At 46.2% G+C, this 25,401-nt stretch overlaps 1 protein-coding gene and 1 non-coding gene across 3 annotated transcripts in view; one reads left to right on the forward strand and one right to left on the reverse strand.

Annotated features, from left to right (window-relative positions):
• LOC8039533 (ubiquitin carboxyl-terminal hydrolase 15) overlaps positions 1–25,401 on the reverse strand; it is a 61,279-nt gene that overhangs the window by 13,302 nt on the left and 22,576 nt on the right. For both annotated transcript variants that reach the window (XM_029983918.3, XM_029983917.3), the window contains exons 9-16: positions 24,720–24,867; positions 21,036–21,209; positions 16,990–17,373; positions 15,783–15,866; positions 11,358–11,449; positions 3,326–3,397; positions 2,517–2,645; positions 1,975–2,045 (exon numbers count right to left, since the gene is read on the reverse strand). In XM_029983918.3, coding sequence (XP_029839778.2) covers positions 1,975–2,045; positions 2,517–2,645; positions 3,326–3,397; positions 11,358–11,449; positions 15,783–15,866; positions 16,990–17,373; positions 21,036–21,209; positions 24,720–24,867 — 1,154 coding nt within the window. The remainder of the gene's footprint in view (positions 1–1,974; positions 2,046–2,516; positions 2,646–3,325; positions 3,398–11,357; positions 11,450–15,782; positions 15,867–16,989; positions 17,374–21,035; positions 21,210–24,719; positions 24,868–25,401) is intronic.
• On the forward strand, positions 18,331–18,412 carry Trnas-aga. Its single transcript has one exon. It is a non-coding gene; the product is annotated as a tRNA-Ser (tRNA).

Raw genomic sequence — 25,401 nt, forward strand, 5'->3', positions numbered from 1 at the left:
TGTAGCCGGCAGTGGCTTGCGCCACCTAGCCTATGAAAGACAAACATTTGATTCCTCCCGCCCTTCTAAGCCAATTTTCTCCCCCTAACTATCACCAGGTAGTGTGGGATATCACCAAGATGACCTTCGGATGATTGGGCAAAACAACTATAAACATCACCCTCCACCTCTTCCCCCCATCGAGGGAGTCGCCAATTTTCCTCTAGTCAAACCCTGTCGGCGTTAGCCCAGCCTCTGATTTCATGCACAGTACTCCATTGCTAAAAGACAGTCCTGGTACTATCACTCCTTTCCATATTAGTACCTCTAACTACTTCATATCTATTATAGTTCCAAAGTGCCTTGAGTTTCATAATAGATGAATATCTTTTCCCTTTTCTAATTATATTCTCCTCATGTTCCTCTAAATATTTCCTTCCCTAATTGAGCCAGACTCCCAGATATATGCATTTTCCTACTCGGTCTATTTCAATGCCTTGTGTCATCACGGGTTCCCTTTTTTTGTCGTTAAACACCACTACTCCAGACTTGTCACTACTAAAACTCATGCCCAATGTGACGCCTTCCTCTCCAAATGTCCCAGCTAGTTCCTGTAATGTATCCTGGTTACCTGCCAAAGGTAGTATGTCATCTGCATACATCAATCCTGGTATTACATTCCTTATAACTCACATCAAAACCTATAACTGCTCTGCTCTAATTTCTTTTCCATTTCCCTGAGATATATCATGAAGAGTAGAGGTGACAGTGGACAGCCCTGCCTGAGCCCTCTTTTTATTGCAGCGGGTTGTGTAGTCTCTGCTTCCCATATTATAACTACCGTATTGTCTGTGTACACCTGCTGAAGAAACCAAACCAAATTTGCATATAAGTAATATTCCCTCAGCTGACTCCAGATTTTTTCCTGGCTCGTATTATTGTACGCTCCCTTGATGTCCAAATAAGCTAACCACAAAGGAGTCTGGTTCTTCGTTGAAATTTCTATACATTGAGTGGTGACGAATAAGTTATCTTCCAGTCTTTTATCTCTTCAGAATCCGTTTTTGAGCTCACTCGGTATTTGCGTATCTTCTGCCCATTCCTCCATTCTCCACTTTACTATCTGCATAGCTAATCTGTACAGAACTGAAGCTACCGTTATTGGGCGACACGACTTAATGTTGTCTTTGTTTCCGCTGCCTCTATATATTATAGTCTCATTTTACTTAGGTAGCTTCCAATCATTGGGAACCTCTCCTCCCATAATTATTTGATTTATCACATGTCATAACTTCAATTTGCTTGTTTTTCCTAGTGTCTTTATAAGTTCCATGGGTATGAGTTCCATGGGTATGTCGTCTGGGTCTGTCACTGTACCTGCTGGAACCTTACTTTCTGCCTTATCCCACTCTCTTGTGGTCGTCTCCATTGTTACATAATTCTGCTCCCCCTCTACACTACTGCTGTCAGTGCTATCCACCGTGCCCCTCCACTCAAGCTGGGAGAAAGCCTCTTTGATTGTCTGCATAATAAATTCCCGTGCCTCTTCGCCCTCCACTCGTCTCCCCTTCTGTGTGGTGCATGTGTGTGGGGGGGGGGGAAATGAGTGGAGGGGGAAGAGGCTTTCTTATACTTCTAGAGTTGCTGGACCTTTCGAGTAGGTAAAAAAATCTATCAGATTAATTTAGTTCCCGAGGTTAAATTTATAATTACCGCACATTGTATCTGTACTTACGGGAACCGTGCCCCTGCTTCGAACTGACCAAAATTAGAATAAAACGACTTTGAATTACCGAGAGTCGACTGTAGTGACTCATGTACTCTGGAGAGTTTGTGATGGGATAGTGAGTGTCGCAAATACTGTGAAGAGTTCATGACACCTAAGCTGGTGAGTATGCTTAGAAAATTCCCAAAAGAAACAAAGTTTCAGTGAAATGGAGGATCATGCTATCAAAAGGCCTTCTATCCCACATCCTCCTGCTCTTGAGCACCCACCTCCATTTTGCTTGTCCATGTTCTCTTCGGTCCACCATTCTTCCCCAGGCTTTGGGGGTGTCACATACCTCCTGTCCCGGAAGAAATCAATTGACCAGTTGTTAGGGTTTTATTGTGCAAAAGCAAGTCGAGAATGATGTCCACTATGATGCTATGCCAAACTTCACAATGGCAACGTACCGTGTTCAGATGCACCGACAACAACAGATAAACACATCAGCTACAAAATGCACAATTAGTCTCGTTGCTCGATAAGAGCCAAGCAGGCCAACAAATCTCGTCTGCTACGGACCTGCTCCAGCGCTGTCTCAGTTCAGACTTGGAAATGGTCTGTGTGAAATGGTGGAAGTGGTGTGCCATCTAATTATGGAGACAGAGGTCAGTGACTCAATTCCTGCCGAAAGTCGAGGTCTTTTTTTTTTGGAAAGACACTTGGTTGTGTTGTCGTGTTTTTGTACCATTTTGCAACGCTCCAGACTTAGAAGTCAGCCCTAACATGTATGCTGCGTTAAAAACTGCTTCTTGGAAGATGGTGCACTCACGCAAGGCACTTGAGGATGCGCTTGTAGAGCATGTCATAGGTGCAGTCCTTGGCCGGGACGGACACAAAGAAGGGCTGGCTGAACAGCTGGTACACAGGCACGTTGCAGTTGTTGGACACATAGCGGCAGCTGCAACAAAAAGCACGACAGGTGATTTCACAACCAAATAGGCAGGTAATAGTGCTATATAAAATGTTACACCATTGAACTCAACGGTGCTAAAACACCAATCCTAAAAAACTTTGTTTTAAAAATAAGTGTAGTAAGAATTTATTGCCAAAAATATTTGAGTCAGGGGCCGAATCTCATACTGTTCGTTCGAAACAATATTTTAAAGTTTCAAGAATTTGGACACAGAAAAACAATGTGCCAAAAATCCGAAACTGGAACCCGGCAAAAGAAAATACTAAAACATACTCAACACCTGGCAGCACACTGAGCTCACAAGGACAGATGTGCATGGTGCAATGTGCTTGCAACTGCGACAAAGTCTCAAGCTAGAAAGCAAACTTTGAGGTGCCTAAATCGGGTGACTTCCACTCTGCCCTTGCCATTGCAACAGCATCTGCAGCGTTCCCTAAAGGTCACTAAACAAGCCCTACAAAAACATTAAAAAAAAATATCTATAGTAAGTTACAGCTCAAGAAGGTAGAGCGAGGGAAAGGAAGGCTGGTGAGGAAGAAGAAGACGGAACGCTGGAGAGGGAAAAAAAACCTCCTCTTCTCTCCAGTGCTTCATAAGCTTCCTCCTCCCCGGCCTTCTTGAGTTCCAACGGACTATAGAAAAGCCGAGTTGACTTAATACCTTACCTTTTCTCTCTCAAGTAGACAGGCAGGAAGTAGGTAGAGTTATCCTGATTCAATGACTGAGGCAATTCATATCTGTTAAAGAAGAAAAACAAAAATTATTAGAGCAGAGAGAGCTTCTAGCAAAAATCCTAGGAAGACATTAGGGCCAAAACAAGCCCTTCTTGTTTATCCTAGGCACAGTGAACTAACATACAAATACGGTAAAAAGATATTTGCTTGAGGAAGTTTTTTGTTTTGCATAGTTAGATAGCAATTGGTACCCAAGCTGCAACTGCGTATCAATAAAGTGCACATTAATCCCATTGCAAGCGTGACACAGCGTTTCACTCTAACATACCCAGTCTGTAACCCGAGCACATTCTCCCCTAGCAGGGAGTGTGTCAGCTGAGGGAGTACTATCAGACAACGTATAAATTGGATGAGGTGGCTGATCGTAACCAATGTTTACACCACGGATCTCTCACGAAAATCAAAAAGCGCAAAGGACAAGTGTTAGAATAGGACAGGTCGGGCTTTTGTCCTGTCCTAACACTTGTTCGTAGCGCTTTTTGATTTTCACGTTGAGTAACCAACTGGCCGAACAGTTAATTTTATTATAGATATTTACCTAGTCAGAGATAGAAGATGGGTGATCTTTCGGGAAAGGCATTCATTCTGGATTTTGCGGTATTAGTGCTACTCATTTAGAAACTTGTCACACCAATATAAAAGTCAGCGTGAAAAAATTAAGATTTTTAATGGATATATGCCCATTCCTCCGTACACTGCAAATGACTTAATTTCGCGAAAACCTAATTCTCACGAATTTCACAACTTGAATATTGCCATGTGCGTGGCCGAATGGTTACCGTGCTTGACTGTTGCGCGGAAGATCTGAGTTTGATTCCAGGTAGAGCAGTGCTCTTTTATTTATTCTTTCTACTTGTCATTCTCGCAAGTTCAAGAACTTTCTCGTCTCAACGAGTTACGGATCTTTTGCGTGCCAAACGTTCTAGGCAGAATGTTCCAGAAACCCACGCCGGTACAAAAGGTGCTCCGAGGGGCGAGCCGGAGTCAGTCTCGCCCCAGCGTTCGATCCTGCCGTTACGCCGACTTTGACGCCCGCGACACTCTGTTATCTTCTGTTCACTTTTTGTTTTCGGCACAAGTTTGCCCCATTAGATGTTACAGTTTCGTCAGTTATTCCTTGTTCGTCCCCTCGTCCTTCGTGACAATATTGTGAAAAATTTATCCCAGGAATATGTTACTTTATGACAGTGGTTCTCAAAAGGGGAGTCTGCAGGCCCGTGAAGACATCCTAGGAATCCGCAAAACCCTGCCTTATCAGTCAAGCCCGGCAACAAATGTTGTCCTTTCTCAGACAAAGAAGAAACCTCCATATCTTTGTGTCAGTTTTCTTGTTTGAATGTCAATAAGGGAAGTCTCCCAGGCGAAAATCAATCCACTTCCAGCTGGATTATGGATCTGAAAATGAGCCGGGTCTACCTTGCTTCCAGCTGGGTCCAGCTAGACCGCCTCCTTTCCAGTTCCATAATCCAGCTGGAAGTGGACCGATTTTCGCCTGGGCTACTTCACACTAGCCCTTAGGTATATCCATTTATTAAATCATTATCAGAATTCACTTATACCTTTCCCTTCCCCTCACCACGAACTGGGTCCTCCATCACCTTTGCCGATCCACAAGGGTTCCGCGAAACATTGATGGTTAAGAACCACTGCCCTATGATAACAAATACATACTGCTCCCAATCGCAAAATTTTGTGCCCGCAAAATATTCCCAAAACCAGGACTTCGCAAAAGTTGCAAAGTATCGAACCTGTAAAAATAAAGTTGTTTACAATCATGCCCATGCAGGCCTTAAAAAAAAAAAAGATGATAAAAGAGGAAACAATGTAACCATTAGACTTGTTGCTTTTTGCTGAATTTACATTCCTGACTCGCAGTGCTGACATCAGGTACACAAAATCGAAACTGCCAGATTCTCACCTATACATTAGAGTCTCGATGATGCAATCACGGTTCATCCGAATTTCGGGCTGATATGAATTTTTCAAAATCCCTGGCCAAAGTCCCTTAAGACTAATGTATTGCGTTTTGGCGTAGTCCGGATGCCTTCCTGGGCCGCGGTGGATCATACGACCGACGATCCACATCGTTTACATGTCCTTTAGGGCAACATCGCTCGGCTCCGACAAGTCCATAGCAGGCGTTTTTGTATCATTTTTCTCGCTGTGCTTTCTACATACGCTCTAAAATCACAATAACTATGGCTGCGTACCAAAATTCGAAAATATACCCCCGTCCAGCGTTGCTGCACTACCTGTGTTGTCACATGATTCGAATTCAACTTGCTGGAGCAACTCTCATTCACCTGCTCTAAAGTTGATGTTTTTTTTGTTTTTTTTTTGCTTTTTTATTATGTGATAAACGGGTTGTAGGAACTCTCTATCGCTCGAGTGAACATGAGAAATGACATTCGGAATCAACAGTGATCACATAATCGTCAACGAGCAAGCATCCTTTGTTTGCACTTGCACGTACGTTAAACTCCGTGCGATTTTCTTAAACCAACTTTCAGAAGGATATCCTTCGACGTGCTGCGGCGCATAGTGAGCTCGATCAACGTCAGTTACGCCACATGTGCACGTTTTTGCACATTCCAAAAGTACCTCCTGGGTGACATAGAAAAAAACGAAGAGTCAGAAGAAAACTGACTTCTTTGGCTGGGAGTGACCAATAAATTGCAAGTAGCCCCTTTTTGCTTTCATGTACTTTCGTGACTTGGTGTTTGCTCGTACGAATTTCGGATAATACAAATATTTTCCGCGATCCCTCGAGATCCGTATTATCGAGATTCTACTATAGTTCACTTTTCGTTCACTTCTTGCATCTTGTTTTAACATAGAAATGCCGAAGTCCCAACCTCGAAGAATCCTACATGTGTTTTCCAAAGTAAAAAAGCAGGTGTAGACCACTGTTGGTCCCTTCTTTGCTTGATGCAGAGCAAAAAGAAGGGTTGGAATATGAAGTCACATTTCTCTACCCTTTGTCTCAGCCTCTCCAAGTCCAAAACATAGACTGAAGATGAAGTGCCGACAAAGGGACAGGAGTGTACAGCGAGACGGCAGAGAAGAGCAACGAGAGAATAAAGAATACAAGCTCAATCACGCTGACAAACACTGATGTGAGCACAGAATGTGCCACAGGCTATTCAGGAAAGGAGAGAAGGGCATCTGAACGGCACCACCCACCGAACATTTGCTTTCATTTCAGACACACGCCGGGAGACGGTGCAACGTAAGTGGAAAGGCCGCAAAGTGCACAAGTTCGTTCATGCGCCGTAAAAATGAGCTTGCTTTTGCGTGGTCCGTACCACCGACCCTAGGTAGCTCAGTTGGCAAGCTACTTGGCTCACAATCTCAAGGTGGATAGTCCAAATCTTACCGGGAGACTGAAGCCTTTTTATATGGTTCTCTAGAGGCAAAACGCTTTTCGGTGTCGGTTTTTCGTTACAGCCGGACGGTCGTCACGGCCAAATGTTACAGAACTCCGTGAAAATCGGCTGATAAAGAACATTCTGCGTTACTATGCCCCATTCTCTGCACTATCGTCGCAAAGGCAGTGGTAACACGAAATGAGTAGTGTGTTAATTCGCAGTGACATTGTACGGACAAACTTGGTGCGATCACCTACGAAGGCGAACGCAGATCGGACACGAGTGCAGCATCAGCGGTCAACTGGAACTCCCGTTAAATCGGCGAGGGCACGACTTTCAGCCAGACGCTGACTCAACACTTGTGTGACACTCTTCTGTTACAACAGTGCATTACAGAAAGTTGCCAAAAGCCAACAATATATGTTTAAAACACCGGGAGGCATCTATGCAACAGTCACATTATAGTTTGCAAGGGTTCTATGGTCTCGTAGCTTCCTGTAGCAACTCAACGGATAATCTGATCCCACTGCACAGACCTATCCGTAAACTAATTCGTCGCTTTTTGGCGCTAGACTCCCTTTTTGAAAACTAGGTGGTGCGAGTCGACGCCCAGATTCAACGACAAAAAAATTGCAGTGGCTTAGCTTGACTATGGCAGGATATACGTAGCGTGAGCTTATGCACACAAAATGAGAGGCGCTATCAAGCGGCTCTGGCACAGCGTCAGACTTGGCTACTGCACAACGGAGGCGCACAGCTCAGCACGCGGTGGCACCGGTGCGTCTGCCGCGGCTATGATGTCACTCCTTTGGAATGCGCAGACTGGCTAGGCAGGCGAGGCAAGTGCGGCGGTGGCGGTGCGCGCGGCGCCGTGTGGCTCTCATAATGAGCCGTGCTCATTATGCGGAGCGCGCGGTGCCGTGTGTCGTGCTCATTATGCGGAGCTCCGCCACCGCCGCCGCGCGCTCCGTATAACGAGCACGGCTCACATAATGAGCATGGCTCATTATGGGGGCCATGCGAAACAGTTTAACCTCTGCCAGTAGAAGCTAACGCTAGAAAAACAGACACGCCGAGGTCCCCATTGCCGTACTTGCCGATCCTCTCATTTGGCAAAGTGACTTGGCTTGCAGTATATGTCATTCACAAAGTTCACACTTTACCGACTATGTTTTACGTTGTGCCATAGGTCCACTCAAAGTTAAACTATAATGGTTCTGGGGTTTTTGTTGACCCGCTTGCAGGCATTGCAACTTTGCTTCCACATCCTTGCATGTCTGAAAGTCAGTAGATGTTAAAGTACAAGATTTCAACGTTGCAACAAAAGACATGCCCCGTCGAGAAAATCGACGCCCCCAAAGACAGTTCGCTGGTCAATGAACCCTCAAAGTTTAGACTTTCCAGTGTTGCAAGCGATCCAACATAGAAAGCCCAAATCGATCAGTATTTCACCATACCATATTTTCATGCGTATAACTCGCATCAAAATTTATATCAATTCAAAAGCAAAGGGGGCACGGGTTATACGCAAAGTTTGGCGGCAGTGCGCGCAAAGTCATAGGCGACAGCTTTCCCGGATTCCCTCTACACTGGTCACTCCTAGGGAATACTCCCCAGTTAGCCTTCTCCCCCTTCTTTTTGCGTAGCCATCTTGGCGTTGTTTCCGGCCGGTGCGAGCCGTCACGCTGGCCAGACGTCAATCTCCGCTCTCTGCCGTCGGGAGAAGTCGATCCAGTCAACCTCGCCGTCTCACTTGCCCCGGTCAGTCGCCCTAGCCACCACGAGCTGCGCTCGGCAGCATTCATTTACAGCGCAGCAAAAGCTTATGATCATCGGCGTTGCCGAAGAAATTGGTAACCGAGTGGCAGGCCGCGACTACGATGTAGACAAGTCGTACGTACGGGAGTGAAGAAGAAAGAAGAGATTCAAGCTACCAGTTGTGACCGTCAGTCATTCTGCGGCCCCAAGACTGAGGCGTATCCCAAACCCGGAGAAGCGCCGGCCAAGTTCATCGAGAACAGAAAAGCCCGCGGTCACGCTGCGTCGATGGAGATGACTCAAATCAGAGCTTTGTGGCCAGCCGGGGAGCAAGGTCTATCGCGCCACAAGTTCCATGCGGGCTGTGGATGGTTTCGTCGTTTTATGGAACGAGGTTTCTACGACAAGGAGGAAAACAATTTTGTGGCAGTGGCTCCCCGCAAGTGCGAAGAACACCCATTGAGCTTCCAGTGTTACGTCGTTGGCCTTTGCAGAGAGCGCGACTTGCAAATTGGAAATGCGGACTGAACCCCGGTGTATTTTCAGATGCCACTGGACACCACGCTGCGGGAAACGGGTTCGAAGTCGGTGAGCGTCCAGACGGGCGGGAGCACCGAACTGCAGCCGTACGTTGTCTTTAGACGCAAGAACATGCCGGCCAACGTGCCCCCGGAATTGCTGTCCCTGCGGAGGACGACTCGTGCGTGAACGGGAGCCTCGTCGTCGACTGGCCAAAAACCGTGTGGGAGAAGAGATGGGGTGCAATGCCGGCCGAAGGTCGATGTTGGTGCTGGACAAATTCCGGGGCCGCAGCACCGAGAAGGTAGAGTCTTGCCTCGTAAAGCACCGCGGAGACCTCGTTGTGATACCGGGAGGTACAATGTGTGTATTGCAACCCTCGGATGTTTGTTTGAACAAATCTTTCGAGGCACACTTGAAGAGAATGTACACCGAGTGGATTGCCCAAGGACTCTACGAACCGATGCCAATGGGCCGAATCCGAAAAACGGGCAAACCGCTACTATGCCAGTGGATCGTCGACGCCTGGAAGGCCGTTCCCGGCGAGATTGTCCGAAACAGCTTCAAGAAGTGCTGTGTCGGCAATAGCCTGGACGGCACGGACGATAACGCTGTCTGGGACAACGAAAGTGCCTCGGATGAAGGTGCCTCTGATCGTGGGAGCAGTGACAGCAGCGACGAGTAAATGTTTCACATAAAGGTACTGTCTCTATCGAGATCTGGACATTGCGTTGCATAGTTCATTGTGCGGGTAATATGCGAGATATTTGTTTGCTTTTTTTGAGAGTACAGTGTAGACCGCATATAACGTATGTCGCGGGAGTCGTGAAAATCCGCACTATAAGCGGTACCGCGTTATAACTAAAACATCAATTTTGCAGGCCAAAATAGATGCCATGAGACAACTTACCTTTGTAAAATAATTTATTTTACGTCAGATGAAAAATAAAGCTCAGTTTGAGGAAAGTCTTTATTTCACCAGACTAGTAGACTTCTCTCTCAAGTGTGTCACACATTTTGAAAGAAATGAGCGACTTTTGCCTGGCGCAGCCTTTTAACGGCGTCGCAGGTTGCGGACGGACGTTGCGAGCGTTCAGGATTGCTAACCCTAATCACTTTTCTCCAGTTATGAAAACGTGTGAAAATTCGCATCCTTCATACGGTACGCGCCAGTAATACCTTCAACTTGAGCACAGGCATGAAATGCTCCAAATAAGAAATCCGGGCGATGTTCGAAAACACAAAGGCTTAGAAAGCACCACTGTAGTCGAAGTAAACAAACACGACGACACGGGCGTTTCTGCCGTCTCGAGAGTGCCGCCACAACATCGCCGCACGAGTAGGTGGATCATCCCTTCTAGTACGTGCTGGGTTACTATAGCGACACACAACGAAAATTCACAGTCAAGGATAGCGCTTTTACGCGGAACGATGAGCTTCCACCACGCCATCTACGTCGACCTCCTTGACGTCGACGATCACCACCGACACCATGTTTGCGGATAGAAGAAGCCGGCCCGCGACCGACATGTAACGCGAGCGAACACTTCTCCTCAACCTGCGATTGGTCTGTCGTTGCGGTTGAGGGACGCACGCACGTGAACGACACGTGCGTGCGTCCCTCCGTCGCTATGGCAACTGAAGCCTCTCTCTTCGCTTCTCCCCGCTTCTTCGAGCAACCGCCTTGCCCCGCGAGTGCTACTTGCGGCTCCCGCCGTTTTCTAGTGTCGCACAGGGAAGCGTGCTCACTGCGTTGGTCGGTCGGCAGGCTGTTCCAGAAACCGCACTATAACCGGTTTTTCCCTTCGCGCGCCTGCATTTTAAGCGGTATGTAATTACATGGAGTTCTATGGGAGGCGAACTGGTGGTTTAAAAAAGCCTCGTTATACCCGGTCCTGCACTATAAGCGGTTACGTTGTAAGTGGTCTATACTGTACTTCGCTGGGGGTGTGGGTTTTATGCAGGGGCGGGTAATACGTGCAAAATACAGTATTTCTATCGGGAAAGAGAATAAATATTTTAGATAATTTAAATGCCTGCCTACTATGAAAACTCTTTACGCACAACAGACTTCGTTGAACAAGCAAGGTTTTACCGTATTTGTAACAGATGTTAGAGGCCGAGGATTAAACTTCTGAATTCAACTCTCGTCCCGGTCAGAGCTATCTTGGAGGTCAGTCAAAGCATAACGGATCATCGGCTCGTCAAAGCACACTCTGTACACGAGCTTAGGTTGGACCAACAAACCTTTCAATCACATTTCAAAATAAGCCTCACTTGGGGTGCAGACTGGGTGTAAAGAAAAAAATCAGACATACACAAAGACTTCCATACGATCCAACGTGTCGATAGGATCTGTGTTCTGGAGCACCCTCAGGAACCGGTGATTGTGGACCTCCGTCACCAGGAGCTGGAATCAAGAAGACAAGGGATTCAGACAAAGAGAAGCAGCCAAGTGGAGGAGAGGGACAAAAGCATGCCGTTAAGATCAGTCAACGGCCCTCGTTTGCCATTTGACCGAACCCTAACAATGTATATTGAGAGAAAAGAGCCCACAGCCACTAAATTTGTCTCTTCAATTTCAAGGGGAGATGTATCCGAAGTCAAAAAACAGCAATTTTCTTAAAAGAAAAGTGATTTTCAGTTTTTTAGTGAGTTCTATTATCTTTGAGCCTTCCTCTTTTGCGTATAAAAAAGATCAAGACCGGATATCATTGCGAAATTAATCAGATGCGAGTTTGAAGCCCTTCTTGCGATGAAAAACAGTGCATATCTGAGCTATTTTCACGTGCGTGATTCTTTGGATCGCAGTGTCGCCTGCCATCACGTTTATTTTGGCGCACAGGCCTAGCCATTTTCACTGCGGAACTGTCATCGACAGTTTCATATTCTGGTTGCAAATAATAAGAAATAAATGTTTTTCCTGCTGAAAACGCACGTTGCCACTGGACTTTTAAATCACGTGATGCGATTGTGGCCCCGCCATTGGCCAAGAGCAATGTGCTGTGTGGCGAAGCTTGCTTGCTGTTTTAGCGTTACACTGCTCCTGAAACCAGAACCAACAACTTGTTCAATCATTCCGCTTTCTTCGTGATGAACATCGACTGAAAACGCGACTTTCGAACTCGGAAGTTTCGGACGACACACAAGTTCAAGAATTAGCTAAAAGGGCAAGCGGAAAGCTTCAAAGAAGAAAAGTTTACCCGCGACAGCTAACCCTAACCTCGGTCGGGGCGACGCTTCCGAGTTTCATCGGCAGCGTTGACGAGTTTGTTAGTGCATTGGAAACGAAGATCAGGATGTTTGAAAACGGAGAGAGAGCTGCAGATAAGCATGCAAGCTAAGTACTGCAATTGGCAAGATCGGCGTGATGAAAGCTCTTGTCAGTGGTGCGGCATGCTCGATTTGCGAAAAGTGCAAACTCGCCATCCAGGAATCGGCCGCTGCGCGAGAGGGACTGGCATCTTTTCTGGAGCTGTGCTACCCAGCGGCGGAATTCTAGTTTGCTGGTCGAGGCTCTGACATTTGAAACTATATTACAACCAAATTTCGTGTGGTTTGAGTGAGAATTTAGGTATGTCACATAAAACTATACTTTGATTTGCGTTTTTCTCATCTCAAATTGGTATATTTGCCAGTTTTCAAAGTTTGCGCACACAATTTTCACCGTTTGCGGTTACTGTATCGCAACCAAATTTTACACAGGTGTTCTTGGTGATGTATAGAGCGTGCAAACCTTGCTAGTTATGCGATTGGCACCACAGAATTTTTACAATTATAAAACTAAAAGTGAAACATAAAAAGTGATGACTCAATAGTAGGGGTGTGCAAATACCGAATGGTAGTTTTCGAATCGAATACCGAATCGAATCAAGAAAAAAAGCCGAATATCGAATCGAATATCGAATAGTGATTTTATTTGTAGGAATTTTTCAAAGTGTGCTGCAAATGAGACTATTATATGTGCAGAGTATGCGCCTGGTGTAGAATATGCGTCTTGTACGGAACAAAAGCAAAAATGTAAAAAAAGTTAGCAGTTGCTGTTGGACATTGGCCACTAAATATCCAATTTTATGGCGCAAACATAATCTATCTACCCTAAACGTCACAAAAAAAAAAGTTACAGCCTCGCGTGCCTTTTTTTTTTCTCGTTAAAAGCACAACCTAACACCGCAACCTTTTTTGTGTATGTCAGAAAAGGGGCATTTTGCGATATTTGGTCTCCATTTTAAGGAAGAAAAAGGACACCGGGGATTTTATTTCGCATAAATAAACAGATAGGTGTTAAATCTGAGTAAACAGGCTTAAACAATATAGTCTAAAGCAAGGAAACAAAACTTGGTTAGGTGGCGCAAGTCACCGTCCAACTGCCGCTATGCATCCATTTTTCTGTCTATCCATCCTGTTTTAGAGAGCCTTGATTTAAAAGAGGGAGCAAGCGAAACTGAAATTACGAAGACTGCTCCAGCGTAGGTTGTGCGCATGTGTTGTGTTGTCGCATGAAAAGAAGGCGAGCAAACAAAAGAGCGACGACGCCTGCCCTGCTGCCCGATCCCGATCGACGCTTTCGTCACCTTCTCACAGTTCGTAATTCAAACGCGGCTATTGAACGGTTGGAAACCCTCTCAAATCTAGGCACACTATTTTTCCGTTCCGTTTTGTTCCGAATCAGAATTTGCGGCTTGCGGCTCCAAAAGAACGACGACGATAACGACGATAACTCGGCTGGTTTCATCGGCGTGGTTAATGTAGTTTTCTTTGTGTGATCGTGCAGTCGCCGATTGCCGTGAATGCGGCAAATGTGTTCTACATCGGCGCTCGTGAAAAAAAAATTAGGCATGGCGCGGCGTAACGGGATGTTTCGGTTGTGATTCAAGGGAAGATTGTGTCACGATCGTGAGTAAATCTGCGTGCTATAAGTTTGTGGCGTTCGTTAATTTTCTTTTTTCTAACCTGCGCGTTAGATTTTTGTGGAATGGTAGGACCAAGAGGTGTTTCTCGCATGGTCTGTCTAATATCACGGCGCTTACATCGGGAGAAAGAACGGCTTTTTTGTCAGCTCCGCGCCGACCGCGCATCTTTGGCCGAATATATTGAATATTCGAGTGTCCGAATACTAGGAATTCGATTCGCGAATCGAATTATTCGGGAACTTTCTATTCGATTCGAATCCGTATATTCAAGTATTCGCACACCCCTACTCAATAGTTAACAATTTTTATTTTCTCTCGAGGCATAGCTTTTTTTTTTTTCGGGTGGATTGGCATACCTATTGTTCACGAGGAAGCAACCACGCTATTTTTGGAAGCTCTCTTATAAGTAAATTTGAAAGAAAAAGGGGGCACAAATATTTCATCAAGGCAGCTATCAAAAAATTGACCACATATAGGACAAGAGGAGCTCAATATGTACTAACTGTGCAAAATACAACCTCCTATAGTCGGTTGCAAGCTAAGAAAAAACCGGAAATGCCTCTCAGAGGAAAATGTAATCCTACGCCGAGAAACGCCAGCCAATCGTTTTCATGACGTCACGATTCCGTGGACCAATCGCAATCCTTTTGAAAAAAGAAAAAAGCTCAACATGGCTGCTGGCCTTAGCAACGCGACGCTAGTTTCTCGTGACAATTATTCTGCTTTTTTGCACCGTGTTTTACGTGCCCGAGGTTACGCCACGAAATCTTAATGGTATCGGCTTGCGTTTGCAGCAGTATTTGCGCGACAACGTGAGAATCCAGCGACGCTATCGCCAACGAAAATTTCGAAGCGGGCGCAAGGCTTAGCACTGCTGAGAGCTGGAAGACGGTATGTTAGACAGTATCTTGGACAGAAAATGAATTGGGAAGACGGTACATAAGGACATGACTTTCTTTCTTTACTAAACAGCTATTTCGTTGACAAAAACGTATTCTAACTTATTTAAATGTCCTGAATGAATTAAATAAATATTGTAGTAGTTTAAGACACGTTTCCTGGAGGAAGAAAAAGCAACGTTGCTAGCGAACTACTTTCTCGACGGTGGAGGCACTTCAGATGGGCGCAATGCGCTTGTGGGTGGAGCTAAAAGATTGTTCTTAGCTTGCAACCGACTATAGCTTCAAAATTTAAAAAAAAATATATATATATACTTTCGAGAACCATGATTTTAAACGTGTAAAAAGAGGTCGAAAATAGATTGCAGAGCGGGAAGTGACATTGGAACACAGCCATTCTGAAATGTGAATTTTGGTTGAACACTGGTAACCCTACTTTGTAATCCAATTCAATTGTCTTCTTTTTTTTTTTCTTTTTTTGCGGAACACGAAGAAATACGTCTAACATAAGTCTTGGAAGTAATATTTGATTACCACGTAATAAAAAAAACTAGTATTATGCACCACCTTTGCCCTTCCGACTCGATGATGCTACTCGCGCCCACTTCCCAAACAAGCAGATCGAAAAGAATTCAGAGTTGACAGTTTGAGGAAGCACCAGAATAAAACATCTAAAAAGAAACATTTCATGAGATCTAAAGGCACATTCTACGTTTGCTCTTAAGTCAATGTCAGCTCAATAGCTTTATGCTTCGAAACATGCCTCCGAATAGCATTATTGTCCCCGCTTCCCCAATTTATTGTTGACAACTACTCAATCAACAAATCTCTGGGCTACTACTGTATATCATTTCTGCTAGGGAAAGACATGTGGACAAACATACTATAAATCAAAAGAAACAAAGCACTAGAAAATAAGGATGCTACTTACCCTGTCGGCAGGAATTCCCACCAATCGAGAAACAGAGCTGCACACGTCCTGGATACTGCTCATCTTTATCACCGTCACTTTCATCTGCGCAAAAGAATGACGGGGATCATCATCACGTCCTACGAAATCAAGTTACATGATTTTCTGAAATCTTCAATGGAAAAATGGCGAGCGACGGAGCTCTCGAATACATGGAGCTGAACGGCACCAGCCACCAAAAACGGGCGAAATCGGGCCCCATTTTTCCAGCAAAATGTTTTAGAAAATCACGCAACTTATCAATGAGATGACGGCTAGTTCAGGAACTTTGGCATCTGGTTTGCAGCTCTAGCGCTGGAAAGATTGCCGCCATCTATGAGCGAGGCCAGCAAGCCGGTTGTCTGGTTACCGCCGTCGCTCATAGATGGCGGCAGCTGTCCAGGATTTTGTGTCGACATTTCTTTACGGGGGACACGATACTCGGGAAACTAGCCCTGTAAATGTTTTTGTTTTTTTAACATGCTGTGCTAGAAGTGATAAAAACAAAACAGCGCAAAGACAAGGACGAAGTAAAAGGAACCACAGGACACAGCGCTGTGTCCTGTGGTTCCTTCCAGCAGCACTGCGTCCTGTGGTTCTTTCTACTTCGTCCTTGTCTTTGCACTGTTTTGTTTTTATCCTGTCTACTTACCAACTAGCCCAAACTTCTATGTTAATCAACTGTACTAGAAGGCATATGTGCTCACACTAACAGTAAGTGACGAAATGAAAACGGCAGGGAGAGCGCCCCACATCCTGCACACACTCACCACATTCGATAGTGCTGCGGGGTGTCTCGAGCGTGCACATGCAGCCAGACAAAAAAAAAACGCCCTGCCGCTTTTATTGTTTAAGTGACTACAGTGGCACCAATAATGCCCAATAAGGAACCAAAGCCTGCTTCCAATGCAGTTTGCAAGGTAGAAGCCACAACAGATGAAAAAAAGGACCCCTGCTGCTCCCCATTTACGGCGCACACGAGGAAGGCCGAAATTGTGGTTTTAAGTGCCAAACCAGGGCACGCCCTGGCGGAACACGGGATGCTTCAACGTGCAACCGATATCTCGGTTACCGTCTGCAACGAGCCCCGTCGGATTGCGGGCACCTCGGCCAAGATGAGAACCTCGGCCGTAAAGGGAACCTCGGCCGAGATGGGAACCCGAGGCGGGAGGGAGAGAGGGGTGCTCACCTTGAGGGGCTTCTCCTGGGGGTCGGCGCGCACCAGCACCAGCTCGAGCAGCTTCTCCTTCCTGATGGGCAGGGGCAGGGACAGGTAGCAGAAGGGGTCGAAGGTCACCGACAGCTTCTGGCAGTCCGGGCACACCAGGGTCGACTTGAGCAGCCCGTGGAAGATGTCCACAATGATGGAGTTGTTGCGCAGCTGGTAGTTGTGCCAGGCCTCCTGGGCCACCAGCTCGTCGGGCCTCCCGTCGGGGTCCCGCAGCTCGATGTACGGCTTGTGGATCACCCGGTTCAGGTCCTCGTGCAGGCCGTCCAGCAGAAAGGCCATCAGCTCCTGGCAGTCCTGCTGCTGGAAGCCCGAGAACTGGGGGGCAAACCTGCCCACCACCATCTGCACAAGAAGGAGGCCTTGGTCAAACACCTACGCGAGCGCCTCTGAGAAGCGGGTGGAAGCCGGCTAGGCAGTTTCAGCTCCTGGGTACCCGGTGAATCTACTAAGGGAAGCACTTACGGTCGCACGGCCCCGTTGAGTGAGCCAAAATAGCTCTCAGTTGTCTCGTGACAATTGACACCACACCAATTTTGCGAGAATGTTTCAAAGCCAGCATGTACGTCCGGACTAGAACGGGACCAGCTTCGTGATGTCGCCCCGATGTTGAGATTGTCAATCGTTGACCCGGTGAACAGAGGCTATTCTCGAAGCATTGACCAGGAGCACGTGCCCGCCGAAATTCCGCTGTTCCGACACGCCTCAAATTCTCGCAATGTCGTCGGAATGTTTGTGTCACAACCTCGAAAGTCCACAATACGTTTGGTAAGGTGAAGATGAAAGTGTAGACCACTGTTGGTCCCTTCCTTGCTTGATGCAGAGCAAAAGAAGGGTTGGAATATGAGGTCATATCTCTTTACCCTTTGTATCAGCTTCTCCAAGTCAAAAATATAGACTGATGATGAAGTGCTGATGAAGGGACAGGAATGTGCTAAGAATTAAAAAAAAGAAAAAAAAATGACCGCATTTCCACGTGGGGAATGATGTTGATTGGGGCGAAGCTCTGGTGGTGCTTGTCTGCGTAGACACTGAGCCGCAGCATGCCGAGCCTTTCGTTCGTTTTCATCCATGTCAGAAAGAGAATGTGTGGTATGGAACGTGGTTATATACGCATTTGACCGCAGCACCCCCTCGTCTATAAACATTAAGCCAATGCATGCAAAGTTTAACGCGATTATATACGCATTTGACCGCAGCGCCCTCTCCTGTATAGACGTTGAGCAGCTACATGCAACGTTTCATCCATGACATCCCCAGCTCTTGAGTTACTACCACATCTCAGAGCCCCCTACTCGTCCCGCAGTCGTGGCCGAGCGGTTAAGGCGATGGACTAGAAATCCATTGGGGTCTCCCCGCACAGGTTCGAATCCTGTCGACTGCGTAAACATTTTTTTTTTTTTATTTTCATCATGTTTTTTTCGCCCTACACGAGCACGTGAGCACGTGAGCTCACGAGCACAATCACGAGCACCAGCAAGATCGATGTGAGCACGGACACCGGACGGACAAGGCTAGACCTTAAGGAGCTTTGCCCCTAAAACTGTTAAAGCATGGCAATAATAATCCCTGGAGAACGGGAACAAAGGGGACAAAGGACAAACACAAATCTCCAAAGACAGCTAATGATGATTGGTGCGCTACCGATAAAATCTGCCTCGTCCGGGTATCGAACCGGGGACCTTTCATTTCCAGGGGAGCGCTCTACCAACTGAGCTAACCAGGGGTTAAACGTCAGGAAAGAATAAAAAATGCAAGGAAGTATCTATGCAAGAACAAATTTGAAAGTTGTTGCCACGTCTCCACAATCGTCCTAGCTCTATACGCTAACACGCAGTCCTGACGTCACGCCGCTGCAGTGGCGCTGCCGTCGACATGGCACATGCGCAGACGTTTTACTTCACGCGAAACACATTTATGTGGGCGCATGATTACTTGTTTGTAACAAGCGTGTCATTCTAAAAGGCACCTACGAGAATAATCGTGCAGACATCACGCATGCCTGTGTTATCCCATGTATCCTTTAAACAAGTTGTTAAACATTTTTTTTCTTTTTTATATTCTGAGCTATGTGTTTATTAGAAATACCTGTCCTTAATTTTACAACCTGCGTTCTTTTTTTTTTTTATCGTTTAAATTCACTTCTTAGCGCAAAAAAAAATCATTTCGATTTCTCGGGGAGCGAATTCCCTTTCAGTTCTTTGAATGTATCACCATACGTAACCGATCGAAAATTTTTGTTGTCCGCGCAATATGGCGACGTAGACAGGGCTTGATAGGCGAAACCAGAGCATCAGATATCGCTCCAACAGCAGCGCCAAAACGACGTCGTGCACGCAAGTCGACGGATGACATCTGACGTCTGGCATTACGCTCGGATAATTGTAAGATGGCAGACCCCACTGAGCTCTGGCTGCTATAGCTGGCTTTTAGGTTTCAAGCCGTACGCCGACCCCGCACGTTTTTTGTGCTACCGTATGTCATGCTACAGAAAAGAATTTGTGAGGGAATCGTTTGAAACTTTGATCGGTCGAGCTGAATCTGGTTATGATCGTCAAACAAAGAGCTGTGAATGCGTTCTCACTTCGACCAGAAAAGTGCCGACCCCCTCGCAGAAGAAGCACGAAAAGGCTGAAAACATAAGCGAAACAAATCGCCTTTGCGTACTTGAGGAGCGGCATGTCAAGCTACTGCTGAGGAAGATAGTGGCCGGTGATCGTGGTAAAGGAAAACTGATGGAAATCTTATGACCACTGGTTCTGGGAAATACGGAAATACTACGTCCTATGGCTACACCCGCAAAAAATAAGTGGCCCAAAACGAATGCGCTGACAGTCTAGAGGTAACGCACGCGCGTAATGGTACAGATAGGAAAACTAACCAAACTTTAGAAAGTAGTATATTATATACAAATGTCTGTTCTAACGAGTTTACACTGTAATTGTAATTCACAATCAGGCTCCACAACCGCCTTCCACAACGAATATGAAACACAGTGGGACCAGCAGCATGGTTACGGTGGTTACCAAATGACAGAAGACCTGGATGCGTTTTAAACCTCAACTTTGCCGCAATCACATGATGTAATGGTCTACAATTAGTACAAGAATGCCAGTAAATATCTCAATGTTTTTATCACTCCCAATTAATTATTTGAAGATTAAATGATGTTGAATATCTGTTCAACCTTTCTACATAGCTAACGTGACGTCTTATTGCTCTTGCTGCCAAGGGGTGTCGCATGGTCATTTCAAACAGTTAAAAAAACACAATTTTAAAACACGGTTTATAAAATGCAAATGCATCATTTTGCCGTAATACTTAAGAATCAACATCTTTGTGGTTTAATGATTATAAAAAATTAAGATGCAGCATACATTTTTTTTTATGCCCCCTTTAAAGCTTCAAGGGAAACACAAATTTCAAAAGCAGAAAATCCAACAAGCAATTTCCCGAAGAATATTCTCTATCTTACAGTACAGTGCAATCCACTTATAACGATAGCACATATAACAATGTAATGCTTATAACATTCAATTTCCAGAGCCTCTAAACTAGAAACGATCAGTTTTTAGTACACATACAACGATAATCGGCTATAACAATTGAATTTTCGAGTTTCTCAGTATTTTTTCAAGTGGATTGCACTGTACCATATGCCCACCAATAACATCCATGTTCTGCAGCAAAAAAAAAACAAGATATCAAATCATAGCAAACTTACCACTGCACAGCGAGGCACCGAGCAGAAACCCTCAAATTAAAAATGAATAGATGTAAATAAAGCAACAAGTCATCGCAATTTTGACCCTGTCCGCATTACTACTTCATCCTATCTATGACAGGCAGTAGATCTCTTGAAAGGCGTGTCAAAATCCAGACAATGCTGCGACAACATTAACCTGCCCTGCCGAGAATGCAACGCGGGCACAAACTTCAGCCGAACCACACTCCAGTTCTTATGCCCAGAAAGGCGGATATTTGCTGCACCCCCTGAAGCCACTTGCCTTGAAAGGCCTGGGAATGGTGCTGGAGCAGTTTCCGGACCACATGACCCGGATGAGGTCGGCATAAGACTTTGCTACCTCCCCCTTCATGCCCAGTGGGTTGCTGTGGTTCAGCTCCTGGAGGTGGCGGCCCTCCATGAAGTACTCCGTCAGCGGAGGGGTGTTGCTCATGCACTGCACAATGCAGGAGAAGCGTCAAGGAGGGCACACAAGCAGAAAGAGTTCTGCATTTGGTCATCAAACATGTTAACAACACAAACAGCAGACTAGAAAAAATATTGTACAGGCTCAATCATGCTGACAAACACCAGGAAGCAGAGAAGGTGTCCCGTACAAGCCACATTCCACATTGTGCTAGATTTCTCATTCTTTCTATACTATTACTATTTATTTCATTTTTATTGTATTTATTTATTATTTTCTATTTATATTATTTATTTTTAATAACTGTGTTGTTTTTTTTATTATTTATTATTTTAATATTCTCAACAAAACTTGCCGCTCTCGCTGGCTTGTTTGCATGCAAATAAAATTGGTTTCCCTTCCAGACAAGCTGTGCCAGTAGCTCAGTGGCTATAATATACGACTGTCACCCCACCAACCAAGGTTCGAGCACTGCCGGGGTTTTAACTTTACATATATGGGGCGAGTCGAAGGGATTGATTGCTGTTTGAAGGGACCGGACAAATCAGTTTGTGAACGTATTAAACTAAGATGTTTTAGAGTGGTGGCCGAAAAACATACATTAAAGAGACACTGACAGGGTATTTATGCTCTCTGAGGTTTTTAGTTGTACATGACGTATGAGAGCCCAACTACCCAGAACAGAATTTGCGACTCGAAATTCGGTCTCTTTCCGCCCGAAAACCACCGATCGAGAACTGGCCGGTTGGAGTCGCGCTCACTCTCTTTTCCGTGGTCACTGGCCGTTTTCTAAGGTTTAGACACAATTACCAAATATAGTCAAAGTCGTAGGTCATCGAAGGCATGCACACAATATTAAAAATAGAAAAGAAATATGATTCCCATTTTTGGGGCTTCTAAAAAGCTCCAAATGCGTTGTTTGGGGGAAAAAATGTATCGCAGCCACGTGACTTCCGCCACTTCTCTCCTCCTCTAAACTTTTTTTTCCTCCCCAGTCCAGTTTCGGTGGGAAACGTCCCATAATGCACAGCGGTGACGTGCACGTTGCATTACGAGACATTTCCATAATGCACCACGCGGGAGGGAGGAGGGGGAGGAGGATGAGGAGGAGGGGGAAGAGGCAAGGAGCACAGGAGGAGTAGATGAGGAGGAGGGACATACCGTCCCCTCCGTACCCTCCCCTCCTCCTCCACCTCAAGAGCTGCGCTCTAATTCGGCATTACAGGGAGTTGCAAACGTCTTTCAATTTTTTTTACAAGTGTTTTCGACTACATGTTGCCATCTGCTTTGTGTCCCCTGGTTTCTTTTCTTGTCTGCAACTTTCATGCCTGCTGTTTCAGGGTGTAAAGCGCCGTTCACACACTTGCAACCGAGTATAACCAAGAGAGACAAGACCAGTTTTTAAGATTCTTGCGACGGCGGAGGACCGGATGCGTTGCTCTGGAGCAGGTTGTACGCTGTCGCAAGAGGCTTAAAGGCCGGTCTTGTCTCTCTCAGTCGTAATCGGTTGCAAGTGTGTGAATGTGATCTTCATGGTGTGCTTTCTGCCAAAAAGAGAGTGAAGGCTGCTCTAGGTTTACGGGAGGTGCCCGAAAACGACCAAGGTATACTGATGTTATCAGGCGGAGTTTCGGTGGTCACCTCCGGGCTCCCCTACAATTCTACACTGGGTGAGGTGCAACTCCACGGGGAGGGAAACCATTAAAATATGCCATTGACAACAGCGGTGTCATCACCCAAGCTGATGCTGAAAAATGCTGTACTCGCGATGCCTTCAATGCAGACCACCAGATGTCAACGCGGGGAGCACTGCCGACATCTACTGGCTGCTGCGCCAACCGGGCACCTGTGGTTAGCACATGGCTGCCTTAGGTAGGGATTAAAGCTTTTAATTTCCAACTTTTTACTCGGGTAAGTTTGTTCGGTAAACTTTTTATGCCCTTAATGCACCTCCTTCGGTAACCTCTGTAAAAAGCTCGATAAGTTCAGAAACCGATTTATGCCATCCCTTTGACTCACCGTGTATATCAACCTCGACGTTCGTAACGCTCCCAGCGTGTCACTTGTTCGTGACGTTCTGGTCTTAGGAACTTGAGAATGCAAACACTGAACTCGAAAAAGTCTAACACGTCTAAAGTGGTGAAGGCTTCAAGATCATGGGCATCAGGTTTCCATTCTTTGTGCGAGACGATGGGGATTCAGTGTTCGGCGCGTTAATAACACGCTAGAGTTCGGTACTGGGCAAAGCAAAATCTCGTGCTAAACACCGAAAAATTGCGAGTTTTATTTCCACTCGTGTCAGTTTTGACGAACAAGTGTGCATCCCCATATTCCCTAAGGCCCAAGGGGTTAGCAATCGTAGCACACTGGCTAAAATATCACAATAACATCCTCAAGCAACTTCCAACCGTCAACTCGCAAGTTGATCAGCCAGCACCGCGCCGTACGCTTCCGGATACGCCATGCCGAAATACGCCAAAGCGTCGAGATTTGTCACGGTTGGGAACGCAGAATATGCGCGTTATTACGCCGACCTTGAGGCATCAAGGAAGCGTACGACTCAATATCCGCTACACGTCGGGATTACGTCCATCAAAACGCCAATAAATACGTCGAAAATGTGCCCTATGTGGTTCGGCCTTAATTTTCAATACAAAAAATTTCAAGTTTCAAGAGAGACTACCATGTAAACAAAAAAAGTGGAAGCCGTTTACAACTCCCTGTAACACCAAATTAGAGCGCAGCTCTTGAGGAGGAGGAGGGAAGGGTACGAGGGGGGGGGGTCACGTGACGATGCCGATGATGCCATCAGTGACGTCACTGACGACGTCATCAGTGACGATGACGATGCGGCTTCCGATGACGTCATCACTGACGTCACTGATGACGTCATCCGTGATAATGACGATAACGACGCGGATGCCGGTGACGTCATCAGTGACGTCACTGATGACGTCATCAGTTTTGATGGCGATGACGATGCAGATGCCGGGGACGTCATCAGTGATGATGACGTTGACAATGAGGATGCCGGTGACGTCATCAGTGACGTCACTGGTGACGTCATCAGTGATGATGATGATGACGATGTGGATGCCGGTGACGTCATCAGTAACGATGACGTCATCGGGGAGGTCACGTGACCTCGGGGGGTGTCACGTGACTTCGGGAAGGGGGTGGTCACGTGACCTTGAGGAGGGGTCATGTGACCTGGGGGAGGTCACGTGACCTCGGGGGAGGTCACGTGACCTTGGGGGTCACGTGACCTTGGGGTGACCTTGGTTACGCCGACGCCGCTCAAGCCGGGAACGGGCCCCTAAGAGCTGCGCTCTAAAAGAGGTCTGGGTTGCCTGAACTGTCATCGCTGACATCATGCTTTTACTCAGTCTCTTCCCTTCCAACACCATCCTTGCTGGCAAGAACAAAAGTTTACTACTGCAGATCGAAGATAATAACTACCAGGACACAAACGGCCTTAGCGAAGACGAGTTAGTCGAAGGACAAGCCCAAGGTCGGGTATGGCTCGGGACGCTTCCTCACCTGCACTGCGGCATTCATGAAGCAGGTGTTCCCCAGGTTGGCCAGCCCACAGAGACCGGGTGTGCTGCCACCTCCGTGAAGCTCGTAGTTGCAGCTGTTGCTGTAATTGCCGTAGTTGTTGCCCACTGCACTGTAACTCCGCGTGGCACTGCAGAAATTCATTGCACATAGTCAGAACTCTCACTGTGGATTAAAGCAGACAACACTAACAATGAGGTTGCTCTGTAAACCCACAGTAAGGGGCCAGCCTGCCAACAAAAATTGTGAGGTCGCCAGATGAAACACAACCCAAGTAGACCGGTTTACCCACACAAGAAAACAACTTGCTACAACTTGGATGCTTCAAGGGTGCAGTGATGAAAGCAGCATTTGACTTTTTGTACCCGGTTATGTAGGAGGCAAAATACTGCTTTGGAGCAGACAGCCACGCTTTTGGAGCAGATGCCATCTGCTTGCTCATCACTTGAAAATGAAAAAGTGATTGCATCGCTAAATATAACACACAGCTTCCTCTTTAGAAAATAAGGCTAGCATCAGAGTAAATTCTAGTGATGGGACGAATCACCGGAGATTCGGATTCGCCCAGATTCGGAAATTTCCGAACTTCCCGCGACGAATATTCGGCAGATTCGGAGATTCGTCCGATTCGTCGCTGGTTGAAGACGGCAGCAACGGCAGCGTG

This window comes from Ixodes scapularis, unplaced genomic scaffold (assembly GCF_016920785.2).
Source record: "Ixodes scapularis isolate PalLabHiFi unplaced genomic scaffold, ASM1692078v2 PGA_scaffold2__306_contigs__length_199485367, whole genome shotgun sequence".
Classification (NCBI taxonomy): domain Eukaryota; kingdom Metazoa; phylum Arthropoda; class Arachnida; order Ixodida; family Ixodidae; genus Ixodes; species Ixodes scapularis.